Source organism: Gorilla gorilla, chromosome 9, assembly GCF_029281585.2.
Source record: "Gorilla gorilla gorilla isolate KB3781 chromosome 9, NHGRI_mGorGor1-v2.1_pri, whole genome shotgun sequence".
Taxonomy (NCBI): domain Eukaryota; kingdom Metazoa; phylum Chordata; class Mammalia; order Primates; family Hominidae; genus Gorilla; species Gorilla gorilla.
This window is the reverse complement of record NC_073233.2, coordinates 126104605-126118985: the sequence shown is the minus strand read 5'-3', so window position 1 is coordinate 126118985 and position 14381 is coordinate 126104605. Positions and strand designations below refer to the sequence as shown.

The window sequence follows — 14381 nt, the reverse complement described above, 5'->3', positions numbered from 1 at the left end:
CCTGCCTCGGTCTCCCAAAGTGCTGGGATTACAGGCATGAGCCACTGCGCCTGGCTTCTTTGAATATCTTAAAGCAAATCCAGTCATCATATTATTTCACCCATAAACACATCAATGTGTGTCTTTTTTTTTTTTTGAGACAGAGTCTCCCTCTGTTGCCCAGGCTGGAGTGCAGTGACATGTTCTTGGCTCACTGCAACCTCTGCCTCCCCGCGGTCAAGCAATTCTTCTACCTCAGCCTCCCACGTAGCTGAGATTACAGGCACGCGCCACCGTGCCTGGCTAATTTTTGTATTTTTAATAGAGACGCGGTTTCACCATGCTGGCCAGGCTGGTCTCGAACTCCTGACCTCGTGATCTGTCCGCCTCGGCCTCCCAAAGTGCTGGGATTACAGGTGTGAGCCACCCCGCCCGGCCACCCATGTGTGTCTTTAACAGATAGAGATGTTAAAGGACAAAACCACATTTTATCAGACCCAACAAAATTAAGAATGATTCATTAATACAATCTACTATGTAGTTCATATTTAACTTTTCCCAATTGTCTCAAAAACTTTTCTTTCCTGTTGATTTGTTTGAATCAGGTTTATCCAAAGGCCTGTGTTACATTCAATTGTAAGATCTCTTGGGTATTTTTCTATCAGCCTGCTTCAACAGGTTCTGTTTTCAGAGGAAACGCTAGAATGAGGAAATCGTTACCCCTTGAAAGTCTCTCTAACTCACTTTCCTGAACCCTTTTGAACAACACAAAAACAAGCATCTCCTTTTTTTTTTAGGGTTTTTTTTTTTTCCTTTGGAGGCAGGGCCCAGGCTGGAGTGTGGTGCAGTAGCTGGGACTACAGGCGTGCGACATTATGCCTGGCTAAATTTTGTATTTTTAGTAGAGATGGGTTTTGCCATGTTGCCCAGGCTGGTCTTGAACTCCTGGACTCAAGCGATCCATCCGGCCTCCCAAAGTGCTGAGATTACAGGTGTGAGCCACTGCGCCAGCCTGGGGGTGTTTTTAAATGATAAAAGGTGTTTCCCTTTCCAGAATCTTTAAAATAAATGGATTCCTCTGATAGCTTTCAAAATCCAACAATCATCCCAGTGAAGTCAAAAAGCAGGGTTTGTATTATTTCTTGTTTTAGAGGGTAAAAATTTCTGGGATTTTGTTCTTTTCAAAATGACTTTTTTATGCCCTCCCACCTGCTTTTTGAAATCCACCAACCACAATATTTACCCCATCCCCCTTTTCTCTCCCCCCCATCTCTCTCTCTCTCCTTTACACACTCCCTCTCTCTCTCTTTTTAGCAGCAACATACAAGCCGGCCATATTAGAGAGATGGAAATAAAGCTTCCTTAATGTTGTATATGTCTTTGAAGTACATCCGTGCATTTTTTTTTAGCATCCAACCATTCCTCCCTTGTAGTCCTCGCCCCCTCAAATCACCCTCTCCCGTAGCCCACCCGACTAACATCTCAGTCTCTGAAAATGCACAGAGATGCCTGGCTACCTCGCCCTGCCTTCAGCCTCACGGGGCTCAGTCTCTTTTTCTCTTTGGGTAAGTTAGACTCACATCTGCATGCTCCCGAGGGTTCAGAAGTATAGCCGCAATGTGAAGAGGATGGGGGCAGGGGATAGGAAAGAAGACATTGCTAGCGCTTTCCCTCTGTGTCCTTGGGAGGGGAGGTGCTGGGGATTGGAAGGGACGTTGCTGGGGAGTGCAGAACCCTGGGACTACTTAGTCACAGAAATGTTGGGTCAGGGGATCTGAGTGTTGCTGGGGGCTGACAATTGTCAAGGGAGGTGAATCTTCTCTGGATTTCCCCTAAGTGGACCTACGTGGGGGTGGGGCAGAGAGTGGATTGACCTGCAGTCTCTTCAGGGATTATTTTTTGGAGTTGCCGCACATGTGGGGTCCTGGGACTTAATGCTCCCTTAAGGGGCTTCTTTTCGGAAGCTTGATCCTGGTGGATTTAGGGTATTAGGAGAGTGTGCAGGGGAGCTGGTGGCAGAAAGTTGAGTCTGGGTCTGGCTTCCTGGCACTCGGTCTCACTGATCTGTTGGAACGTGTGTGGGAGTAGGTGGGAAGCGGGCTTGGGGAATGATGTCTGGGTTGGGAGGAGACCTGCTGAGGCACGCACTGATGGAGAAGGCACCTTTGGCTTGGGCTGGATGGAGTAGAGGAAGGGCCAGGTGTAGAGATTCAGGAAAAAAATGGAACCCACAGGCTGAGCGAGGTTGCAGCCCTTTAAATCCAGCCTCAGAACTGCCCAGCCCAGTCTTGCAGACTGTCCTGTCAAGTGGCCCCAAATATTAATTTTGTATTTGACCACTCAGAGACTTCCTGGTGGGGAAGTGGGCTAGAAAGTTATTTGCAAGCCTGCTTTGTAGAGTTTCATTCTTGCTCCTAAACTTACTTATTGCTGGAGCAGCAACTGAGAGTCAAGTCCAAGGACTGTTAATGGAACTATTCCCCACCACAAAGGCTCTCTCTCTTTCTGTGGTGTGATGTGCTGGGTTTGGAGTAGGAGTGCTAAACACAGACAGTGCAGAGGCCCTGCCAGCCTGCTTTGCTGAGTTACTTGGCATATTAACATCACAGCAGGAATGCTATGGAATCTCTGGCAGGACCTGGGTTTCAAGCCACCTTTGTCATTTACGTAATGATCACAGGCAAGTTACTCAACCCCTCTGAGCTTCAGTTCCCTCCCGGGTAAACTAAAGAATGCCTACTGCCTGACGTGTTTGTGATTTGGTGCATGGCAGGAACTCAACGATGGCTAACTTAAGAATGCTTTTCGTGAGCCTAGGCACTGTGTATCTTGTTTAGCTCTCACAGCAATCGGAGGTAGATTCTATTATACTCAGGTTACAGGGAGGAAACATATGACTATGGTAACGGGAGCTGAGATTTGAACTCCCTGTGTCTGACTTCAGCACATTCTCTTAAACGTTGGATTCCACTGCCCCCAATGTTCAAGAAATGGCACTGCTATATTAACAGTACCTAATTGATCAGAGTCTCAGGACAGGCTGAAAGAAGGGGAGTTGGGTGAGTGGCCTGTTGTAAGGAGGCCCAACTGGAGGACAGGACCCTTTCCTCAGGAGTTAGGAAGCACTTCGTGCAGGAGAGAAGCCACCTGGTGAGAGCCATGGCTAAGTAAAGATGGAAAGGGGGCTCAGTGACCAGGACCCAGAGCTCTGGGCTAGGGCGAGGAAGAGGGAGTCTGGGATGAAGAGGTCTGAGTGTTGGGGGTGGGGAGATGGTAGTGGGAGGAAGCTAAAGCTTCTGCAAAGCTGAGTGGGAGAGGATGCAGGAATGGGGACCTTGAACTTGAACTTGATTGGTGCTGTAATGAGGCATGTCCCTGGCACTCCAATGCTGAGGGCCAAGTTGACAATGGAACTTTGGTGGTGTTGCAGTAGCATCGATCCCCAGGATGGAGGATGCCACAAGTGACGAGGGAGGGGACTCTGTCGGGGCTGGGCTTGTGGGGATGACTATGGAGGTGGCAAAGAGAAAGGGCAGGTGGGCAACCAGCTCTACCCACGACAGAAGCATATGAGGCTAGTTTTAGCCAGAAACAATTCAAATGACTGGGCTTCCCTCAAGTTTTTCTTGAGATCGTTGACTCCACAGTCACTGGCCTGCTTACCAATGTATGGATTATGTTAGCGGAGGCATAGAAAGTGGAGTCTGGGCTGAGCACGGTGGCTCACGCCTGTATCCCAGTGCTTTGGGAGGCCAAGGTGGGAGGATCGCTTGAGGCCAGGAATTGGAGACCAGCCTGGACAACATAGCAAGACCCTGTCTCTACAAAAAAAAAAAAAAAAAAAAGAAAAGAAAAATAAGCCAGGCATGGTGGCATGTACCTGTAGTCCTAACTGTTCCAGGAGGCTGAAGTAGGAGTATCAAGAGTTCCAGGCTGCAGTGAGCCGTGATCATGCCACTGTACTCCAGCGTGGGCAACAGAGCCAAACCCTGTCTCTTAAAAAAAGAAATAAAGAAAGAAAGTGAAGTCTAGTCCTCACTCTAGCCCACTGCACATATCTGCTGCTTGTGGTGGCGGGGACCCAGACATGGAGAGAAAGCTGTCTCTTCTTCCTTTAGTAGACTTGATTGAGTCCCCACTCTGCCACACACTGTCCTGGGTGCCAGGGATACCAAGATGAATAGGAGTCAGTTCCCCGGAGCCTCTTGAGGGAAACAGGCCCATGAACAAATAATAACAAGACAACATCATATGTATGGCAACAATAATAGCAATAATGCTCATCATAGTCGCAGCTGACTTTTGTCCAGGCCATGTGCTAGGCACTGTGCTGAGCTTCATACAGGTAGTAAGTCATTTAATCCTTCGACAGCCCTATGAAGTTGGGCTTATTGTCCCCTATATTACAGATGAGGAAACTGAGGCACTTGGAGGTTAACTATCCTGCCATTCTGCCCTCAAGTCATGTGGAAGAGATAGGAACAGGGCTGGGGTGAGGACAAGGACACTGGGGAAACAGTCACCGAGGCTAATGCCCTGTAAACTGGGACCTGAAGGATAAGTAGGAGGTGCCCAGGGGCAGGAGGGCAAATGAGCTTCTCAACCTGAAGCAAAAATAGGTGCAAAGGCATGGAGAAGGGAAGGAAGGTGGTGTTTTCAGAAAAAATCAGAACTGGGGTCACTGGAGTGAAGGAGACCTGGGGGGATGGGGGCTGGCAGGGGATGAAGCTAGGGTATAGGTTGGTCCCAGTTGGCAAAGGGCTTGGAAGCTGTGCCCAGGAGCCTGGACTTGATCTTGAAAGCAGTGGGTAGCCGTTGGAGGTTTGGAGGTGAGGAGTGATGAGGGTGAGTTGCTCCTGGCTGCACGGGGATGGACTGGAGTGGCCGGGGTTGGGGAGGCCCTTGAGGAGGAAGGGTCTGGATGGTAAGGCAGTGCAGGTGCGGAGATACGGGCTGGATGCCACACTCACCTGGGAGGCAGGGGCTGCCCCGGGAGACAGTTCATCTGTTTAGACACTTAAAAAAAAAAAAAAACCAAGAAGACAATAATTACCTCATAGGTTGCTGTAGGGTGGAAAGAGGAGTGAAGAGATTAACTTCCAGTCTCTGCAAAAGACAGCATTTGGCAGATGAGCAAATTTTTATAGTCTCTGCAAGATGGGCTAGTTAGAACAGTGGATGACACGAGGCCTGAGGGCCCAGATGTGCCTTGGAGACAGCGGGTGGCCCGCCACTGCTGAGGTTTTGGATCTAAGATCAGAAGCCACATCCCGTTGATGATCTTTTCCCTTCTGTGAGTTGAAAATCAGGAGACACAGGCCCCAGACCTGGTCTCAAATGGGACAACCAGGAAGACTGTGGGCCCCCCTTGTATGGAGGTTCCTTTAAATGGGACCATTCCCTGCTGGCGGGCCTGCCTGGAGTTGGACCTGCCATATAGTCGGCAAGAGATCGGATGCCTTGGAATGGGGCTCACTTCCCCACTCAGCTTCAATGCCTCAACCCAGTCTGGAGCCAGGCAGGCTGGCTTCAGATTCTAGCTTCGCCTCTTACTAGCCGTGAACTTGGGCTCGTCTCTTAACTTCTTTGTGCTCCATCTTCCTCATCCGGAATGTGGGAATGATAACAGGTTTTGTTAGTATTAAATGAGGTGATGTATGTAGAGTACGTAGACAGTGCCTGGCTCGTTGTAAGCATTTTGTAAGGGTTTGTGGCTGTGATGAAGTCCTTTCTGTGGCCTTGGCCATGCATTCGGGTGCTTTCCCGAAGCAGGAGAGTTAATCAAGAGACCAGAGTTTTGCTCACAGCTCTGACCTTGTTGAGCCATGGTCCCCTCGTCTTTAATGAGGGCCCGGACTGGCGGGAGGTCTGAGGCCAGCACCCTAGAGCTGCTGGGATTCTGGTGAGGCCACAGGCTCAGGTGGAGATCTTGGATTAGGGGCTAGGAACCATGATTCTGGCCTCAGCTTGTCCCTATTCTCTGTGTGTGGCTCTCATGGCCTTTCCTCACCGGTAAAACAATGGGGCTAGATCTACGGTTTCTGATCTCAGCTCCAGCTGTGGCTCCGGATCCCATGCTCGCTCCGCAGGATGGAACTTGACGTTTGACTCTGTGACCACTAGAGGGCACGCGTGTTCCGCCCGGTACCTTCTGCAGTGCCCCGCTGCAGGGTGGGGAGGGGGAGCCCGCATTGCACCTCTCCGGCTGCCCCAGTCCTGCCGGCCAGAAAAGGCGCCCCCGCACTCCTCTCTACCCTGCCCTCCCCCACGGCAGGGTGCTAGCTCCTTCGAGATGGTGGGGTTCAAGTTCTAATCTGGAGCACTGCCTTGGGCTTGGTGGGGGGCAGAGGCCCGCGCAGGGTCCGCCGGGCTTCGCAGAACGCAGACTTTTTGGTCTGGGGAGCCCCTGGGAAGATGATCGACCTTCCAAGGGAAGAGCTAGAGGGGTAGGACATTCCTGGGATGGGAGGTAAGCTCAGGACAAGCACTGTCAATGCCTTCCCTCAGAGCTCTGGGCCTCTGCAGATGAAGATGCTGTTGGCATTTTCTGCACACCTCCTCCTTGGCTGGTGCGCTGCCAGATGCTTTCAGAAGGGCGATGAAAGTGCAGGAGATGGAATTGGGCTTTGTTCTTCCTGGCAGGGGCCCACTCAGCCTCCCCAGTCCTTATTCCCCTAATGAGCACTTCAGCTCACACCTGGAATCCTCGGCCCTGGACTCCTCTTCTAGAAAACGCAGATGGTGACACCTGTCTCCCAGCTTGGAGAACAGATGAGGTCCCCATGCCTACCCCTCCATCCAGGGCTGCTGCCAGTTCAGAGAATCTCTGGTTCTTAAGTCCTGCCATTTGCCCTGGTCACTCGGGCCAGGGGCGGGGTTGGCAGAAGGGTGCTCCAGGCAGATGTTGATTTCCCTGCAGGCTGCAGGGCGGCTGCTTCTATGGCTTTGTGCAGAAAAAAAAAAAAAGTTTGAAAAATAGGAGCCCTGCAGGCCTGGGCTGTTCGCCAATTCCTACGGACTGGCTGGAGGGGGGCAGTCTCCAAGGTGCCCTCAGGCCAGGCCAGAGGCTCCCCTAGAAGCCCTTCCTGTTTGCAAGGCAGAACTTGGGGAGAATTGAGGATAATAGCAGCTACCATTTGCTGAATACTTACTGCTTCTTTTCATTATCAAAACAACCCTGGGAGATTGGTGTCACCAACTGCGTTTTACAAAGGAGTAGCCCCCACTCTTCCAGCTTCTGATGCTGGAGCTGGGATTGAACCCAAGTCTAGTCGCATCCCCTTGTCTACATGATTCCCACATCAGCCTCTATCGGGCTCACCTGGACAGCCTCCCAGCAGCCCCCACACTCCCCAACCCTGCAGGGACCTCCTACCACACTCCAAAGAGGAAACTCCTAATTCCATATCCTAGCCCACAAAGCCTTTGTGAGCTGGTCCCTGCCTAACTCTTGGACCTCAGGTCTCACCATGCACCCCCTCGGTCATGCTGCTCCCTCTGCCTCAGGCACACGAAACTCCTTCCAGCCACTGGGACTTGGCCCCTGGGAGTACACTTGCCTGGGAACTCGACTCGCTCAAAACTTCAACGGGCTCACTCTCTCACTTCAGGTGGTGGGCGCTGCCTGTGTGTCCCCCTCAGAGCAGTCTTCCCTGCCCACCCGACATCAGACAATGCCCGTCTACCTTGCCGAGTGTCTCTACCTACAACTGCATGATTTTTTTCCTTGTTGATGTCTATCCTTCTCCCCAGAATATAAGCTTCATGATGCAGTGACTCTGCCGGTCCTGTTCACAGCAGTAAACCCCAGGGCCTAGACTAAGCGCCTGGCACACAGTAGGTGATTTATAAATATTTGGTAAATGAGTGAATGAATGATGCTGAACACTGCTGTTTATCCTCCATAAAGAAAAGGAATCTTCTGAGATAAGGTTCTTGAGGATACAGGCAGAGCATCTTGGAATGAAGGCCAGGGCTCAGGTGAGTCCAGTGAGGTGCCTAGGGCATGACATTTAAGGATGTATTTCCATGACCAGACAGTGGATGCTCCTTAAGTGTCTTGCCCCAGGCCCCTCGCTCGCCTCCCTGTAGGCTCTGTCCTGCTTAGAATGTCGGAGTGGGACAGGCCTTTCTCAGCGCCAGCACCAAAGTCTCCTGGCCTCAGTCTGGTGTTCCTAATAGGACTCTGCAGAACCAGCAGCTCCCACCGTGCCTGCCTGTAGCAGCTCCTTGCTGTGGTGTCTCCAGGTTGACATCTTCAAGAGGGACTCCTGTCCCTGCAGACCCATCAGCTGGTCCTTGGAATGGTGCCTCACCTTCTGGGGCACCTCTTCCCTCCCACAGCTTGTCTGCCCTCTTTCTTGTCTGTCACAAGCCTGAGGAAGGTAGGGGGCTGGGCTGGGCTGGGACACAGCTTTGCTCTGTCCCTGGGATATGGAGAGCGAGGCCTTCCAAATCTCCAGCTGTTCTTAGTCTGCTGTCCTGAGAACAGAACGGCAGGGGAGCCCTGCAGTTTCAGCTGGAAGGGCTTTGGCCCAGCAAAGCTGGTTAGAAGTGGTGAGAATAAGGGGGAAACTGAGGCAAGCATAGTGAAGCCCCTTGTCTGTGGTCTTCTGCTAGCATGTGACAGAACTGGGGCAAGTGTGGTGGGGGCAGGGGTGCCTAACAGTGGTTCTAGAAAAGGCTTGGGGCCATTTGGCTGCCCCTGGCTTGACAGATATAAATGATGTGATGATTTGGTTTCTCTCCTCCCCTACCTGCTCTGTGGCCCCACTTTGCCCCAAAGACCACCTCTGGTGCCCCATATGTGCCTGCCCTTTCCAGGAGTATGGACTGGGGAGGCTGAGTGGGCCCCTGCCAGGAAGAACGAAGTCCAATTCCATGCCGCTTGCACCTGTACTCCCAGCTACTTGGGAGGCTGAGGTGAGACGATCACCTGAGCCCAGCAGGTCTAGGCTGCAGTGAGTCATGATTGCACCACTGCACTCCAGCTTGGGCAACAGAGACCCTGTTGCAAATAACAGTAACTCCCACCTCCTGATTAACTGGAGCTGTCAGGGACCCAGTCCCCTCCCTGTGGCTCTGCTCTGCCTCATCCCCCAACACCCTCAGGCACAGAGGGCTTGCCCCTCCCCAGCCCTTTCAGCCAGACTCCTCAACAGCTTGTGGCTTCATCTGCAGTGCCACCAGGACGGAGCATGGAGGTCACAGTACCTGCCACCCTCAACGTCCTCAATGGCTCTGACGCCCGCCTGCCCTGCACCTTCAACTCCTGCTATACAGTGAACCACAAACAGTTCTCCCTGAACTGGACTTACCAGGAGTGCAACAACTGCTCTGAGGAGATGGTGAGTCCTGGGCTGAAGGCAGGGGTAGGGGAGGAGGTAGGAGCCCCGCGGCATGAAGCCCCTGGTCCCACCACCGGCCCCGGCACTGCGCTAGGGCCCCAGAGGACCCTGGGTGGGCTGCGTGCTCTGGAGGCTTTGAAACAAGGTGTGCTGCGCGCCCAGGCGCCTCACAGAGGTAACTGCCTCTCTTCCCCAGGAAAAGGGTGGATGGGAAGAGGGGGCATCCTCACTGTCCTTGTAGTTCCTTGCTCATCCAGCCACCCATCCTGTCCCTTGCTCCAACCCCAGTTCCTCCAGTTCCGCATGAAGATCATTAACCTGAAGCTGGAGCGGTTTCAAGACCGCGTGGAGTTCTCGGGGAACCCCAGCAAGTACGACGTGTCGGTGATGCTGAGAAACGTGCAGCCGGAGGATGAGGGGATTTACAACTGCTACATCATGAACCCCCCTGACCGCCACCGTGGCCATGGCAAGATCCATCTGCAGGTCCTCATGGAAGGTGAAGGCTGGGGTGCCAGCTGCGGGGCCCTGACCTTTCCCGCCCACCTACTCTCTGCAGCATTTGCTCAGGGCACTTTGGGGAGACCAGGCCCTCCTGAGGGTGGGAGCAACCGTTTGTGCTGCATAGAAGGAATCCATTTTCTTCCCTCTAGTCCTCAAGAACCTGGGAACATGTCCCAGAGAGTCCTGGTAATGATACAGACTATAATCCCAGTCTTAATAATGGGGCTTGGTGTGATGGCTCCCACCTGTAATCACAGCGCTTTGGAAGGCTGAGGCAAGCAGATAGCTTGAGCTCAGGAGCTCGAGACCAGCCTGGGCAACATGGCAAAACTCCATCTCTACAGAAAATGCAAAAATTAGCTGGGCATGGTGGCTTGCACCTATACTCCCAGCTACTTGGGAGGCTGAGGTGAGAGGATCATCTGAGCCCAGCAGGTAGAGGCTGCAGTGAATCATGATTGCGCCACTGCACTCCAGCTTGGGCAACAGAGCAAGACCCTGTTTCAAATGACAACAACAGCAATAATAATGACGGTGATGATGGCAGCTTTCATTTATTGGGCACCTCTATGTCTCAGTCATAGGGCTAAGCTCTGTTTATGCATTATCTCATCCTCATGAAAACCTTTGAGAGAGGTACTATTATTAAGACGATTTTACACGTTAGAAAACTGAGGTTAGAGAGGATAAGTCACTTAAGGTCACGCAATTCGTAAGTTGTACAATTAGGACTCAAATTTGGGTCTGTTTGATCTTAAAGTTCATGCTCTTAAATACTTCATCACACTAGCTCCTCTGGGGGCTTTGGGTGTCCTGGGATTTGGAGGTGGGGGTGCTTCAGGGTCAGTCACTGGATTGCTTTTTGGCTTTGCTAAAGTCCTGTCTGTGGAGGAGAGTAAAGTCAGGATGGTTCCATGCATGCCACGGGTAGTGGGGTGGTGGGGGAGGCCCCTTTCCCAGCCCTGGTGCTCAGTGGCTCTGCTTCCTTTCCAGAGCCCCCTGAGCGGGACTCCACGGTGGCTGTGATTGTGGGTGCCTCTGTCGGGGGCTTCCTGGCTGTGGTCATCTTGGTGCTGATGGTGGTCAAGTGTGTGAGGAGAAAAAAAGAGCAGAAGCTGAGCACAGATGACCTGAAGACCGAGGAGGAGGGCAAGACGGACGGTGAAGGCAACCCGGATGATGGCGCCAAGTAGTGGGTGGCCGGCCCTGCAGCCTCCCGTGTCCCATCTCCTCCCCTCTCTGCCCTGTACAGTGACCCTGCCTGCTCGCTCTTGGTGTGCTTCCCGTGACCTAGGACCCCAGGGCCCACCTGGGGCCTCCTGAACCCCTGACTTCGTATCTCCCACCCTGCACCAAGAGTGACCCACTCTCTTCCATCAGAGAAACCTGCCATGCTCTGGGACGTGTGGGCCCTGGGGAGAGGAGAGAAAGGGCTCCCACCTGCCAGTCCCTGGGGGGTGGCAGGAGGCACATGTGAGGGTCCCCAGAGAGAAGGGAGTGGGTGGGCAGGGGTAGAGGAGGGGGCCGCTGTCCACCTGCCCAGTGCTTGCCCTGGCAGTGGCTTCAGAGAGGACCTGGTGGGGAGGGAGGGCTTTCCTGTGCTGACAGAGCTCCCTCAGGAGGGCCTTGGCCTGGCACGGCTGTGCTCCTCCCCTGCTCCCAGCCCAGAGCAGCCATCAGGCTGGAGGTGACGAAGAGTTCCTGAAACTTGGAGGGGCATGTTAAAGGGATGACTGTGCATTCCAGGGCACCGATGGAAAGCCAGGGCTGCAGGCAAAGCTGGACATGTGCCCTGGCCCAGGAGGCCATGTTGGGCCCTCGTTTCCATTGCTAGTGGCCTCCTTGGGGCTCCCGTTGGCTCCTAATCCCTTAGGACTGTGGATGAGGCCAGACTGGAAGAGCAGCTCCAGGTAGGGGGCCATGTTTCCCAGCGGGGACCCACCAACAGAGGCCAGTTTCAAAGTCAGCTGAGGGGCTGAGGGGTGGGGCTCCATGGTGAATGCAGGTTGCTGCAGGCTCTGCCTTCTCCATGGGGTAACCACCCTCGCCTGGGCAGGGGCAGCCAAGGTTGGGAAATGAGGAGGCCATGCACAGGGTGGGGCAGCTTTCTTTGGGGCTTCAGTGAGAACTCTCCCAGTTGCCCTCGGTGGGGTTTCCACCTGGCTTTTGGCTACACAGAGGGAAGGGAAAGCCTGAGGCCGGCATGAGGGGAGGCCTTGGAACCTGAGCCGCCAATGCCAGCCCTGTCCCATCTGCGGCCACGCTACTCGCTCCTCTCCCAATAACTCCCTTCATGGGGACAAAAGTGACAATTGTAGGCCAGGCACAGTGGCTCACGCCTGTAATCCCAGCACTTTGGGAGGCCAAGGCGGGTGGATTACCTCCATCTGTTTAGTAGAAATGGGCAAAACCCCATCTCTACTAAAAATACAAGAATTAGCTGGGCGTGGTGGCGTGTGCCTGTAATCCCAGCTATTTGGGAGGCTGAGGCAGGAGAATCGCTTGAGCCCGGGAAGCGGAGGTTGCAGTGAACTGAGATAGTGATAGTGCCACTGCAATTCAGCCTGGGTGACATAGAGAGACTCCATCTCTAAAAAAAAAAAAAAAAAGGCAATTGTGGGGAGCCAACCATCACTGCCATTACACTCACATTCAATGGAAATTGATTAGGCCTGAGAGAAGGAGCAAGAGGCAGAAACACTGACTCTGAGACCACGACCTTGGAAGATCCTCAGAGATCAACTAGCCAAGTCACTCACTTAAAATGGGGAAACTGAGGTTCCAACTGACAGAAACTGAGGGTCCTGCCCTCTTCTCTGGCTCCTCAGTCTCCAGTTTGAAGCAACAGAGCCATCATTTTCCCAGTGGGAGGGGCCTCTGTGGCCTGGTCCATGATGGGGCGAGTTGGAGGGGTGGGCTCCTCTAGCCCTGCCCCTCTCCCAGGAGCCCAGCCCCTCTGGCCAGGACTGAGGAGGAGTGGTGGGAAGCAGGGAGGGAGGGAGCAAGTGTGAAGGGCACAGCTGCTGGCAAATGCCCCATTCCCTGTCCCAGCACTTCCCAGCCTTTCCAGGAGCTCTGCCCCACCCCTGCTCAAGGAGTCAGGTGCCCAGGGTAGGGAATAAGTCTAGGAAAGGGGGTGGAGACAGGACCGTGACAGTCTCAGGGACCAATCCCTGCCTCTGCCCATCAGATTGCCAATTTGGGGAGAGAGCAATATCATCTGGGAGATTCCGCTTAATTTGCTTCAATTCAGCAACCATTTATTGAGCATCTATTATGTGCCAGGCACTGTGCTGGGCACCGGGGATATACACAAAGCCATAAGCACTGGGGACTGCCAGGTTGGCACTGTAGGGACCAAGATTAACTTTTTGGTGCATCTAATTCCACCTCTGCAAGACACTGCTTCCAAGGCTACAGTTGGGGAAGATGAAGAGATTCTAGAATCTGGGCCCTGGGAAAGGAGAAACAGCAGGGAAGAGGGGCAATACAACAGGGTCAAGGGTGCAGAGGCCAGGCAGAGTGGGTGCAGAGTGGGGGATGGGCAACCAGCCTGGTAACACCTGGGTGAGGTGAGCGAGTCAAGCCCATCTGGAAATGCTAAACTCATCAGCTCAGTACCTAACTGCCAATCAACACACTGCCAATGCGGGTGGGCTAAGCCGCCAGGATGCCTGCAGCAGATGGATGCTGCCCATCCTCGAGCCAGCCAGCTGGGGGCAGAGATGTGGGTGGCGGGCACCTCATGCCAGCTGAGACCAAGAGTGGTTGTGTACATTTCTGCAGCTTGCAGATTTCATTTTTTTGGTCACCCTTTAAGTGTCCTTCTCTCCCAGGATGAGTGAGGAGCTGTGCTGATGTTGGGAACTTATCTTTTTCCAGGATCCATAACATTTAGGGGAATTATTTGCGGGCTTTCCTAGTGTATTCTAAGAAGTTCTAACTCTCCATCAAGAAGCCCAAGATTCCTGGAGTCTTTTTTTCCTCTGCCCTGATCAACTGGGGCCCAGGAAAAACAATGTCTCTTCACGGGCCTCAGGGCCGCAGCAGATGGGGCTGGGTCAGGAACCATCTCTGTCCCAGGTGCTCAGCCCTCATATGCATTTTCTTCTGGAGCCTCTTAGAATCTCCTCCAGAGGACTCATAGAGCTGCCTCCCCCAGGATGGTGAAGTTGGGAGCAAAATGGGGCTTCTGTAAGTAGAGGTGGAAAACCAGAGAGATGTTTCCACAGCGGCCATTTCTCTACCCTGTTTCCTAACTTATGCTGACAAGTTCTTCCTCTTCCTACCGTGGGGTTCGAGCCCCACTTCTGGTTGCATGTTCCCACCACCTCGCTCTGCTGGTTTCAGTCGGCTGACTTTCTCAACTGCCCCAGCCTCTCCTGCTCTCTCAGAACCTCCCCCTGCCCCCACCCCCCATCTGTCTCTTCCTCCTAATTAAGGGCCACTGCAAAGAGAGACGGGCTGGCTAACCCATGGGATTTAGCTTATAAGAACAAAGCACAGTTTTTCAGGACTGAAGTGCTTTGAGGTGCCTTGGAACTGGCTTTG

The 14381-nt window shown here is 53.2% G+C and overlaps 1 protein-coding gene across 1 annotated transcript; it reads left to right on the top strand.

The window, feature by feature from the left end:
• The first annotated feature begins 1260 nt into the window (after positions 1-1260).
• Positions 1261-12412, top strand: SCN2B (sodium voltage-gated channel beta subunit 2). The gene is made up of 4 exons (XM_004052208.5): positions 1261-1544; positions 9160-9326; positions 9615-9825; positions 10824-12412. Exons 1-4 carry the CDS (start codon positions 1475-1477, stop codon positions 11021-11023), a joined length of 648 nt encoding a protein of 215 aa, XP_004052256.3. The 5' UTR covers positions 1261-1474; the 3' UTR covers positions 11024-12412.
• Positions 12413-14381: the final 1969 nt, after the last annotated feature.

Bases quoted from the DNA above. Each gene is read 5' to 3' on its own strand.
- SCN2B (XM_004052208.5), top strand. From the start codon at position 1,475: ATGCACAGAGATGCCTGGCTACCTCGCCCTGCCTTCAGCCTCACGGGG. The intron at 1,545-9,159 runs GTAAGTTAGACT...CTTCATCTGCAG, and splicing joins CAGTCTCTTTTTCTCTTTGG to TGCCACCAGGACGGAGCATG. The intron at 9,826-10,823 runs GTGAAGGCTGGG...CTTCCTTTCCAG, and splicing joins TCTGCAGGTCCTCATGGAAG to AGCCCCCTGAGCGGGACTCC.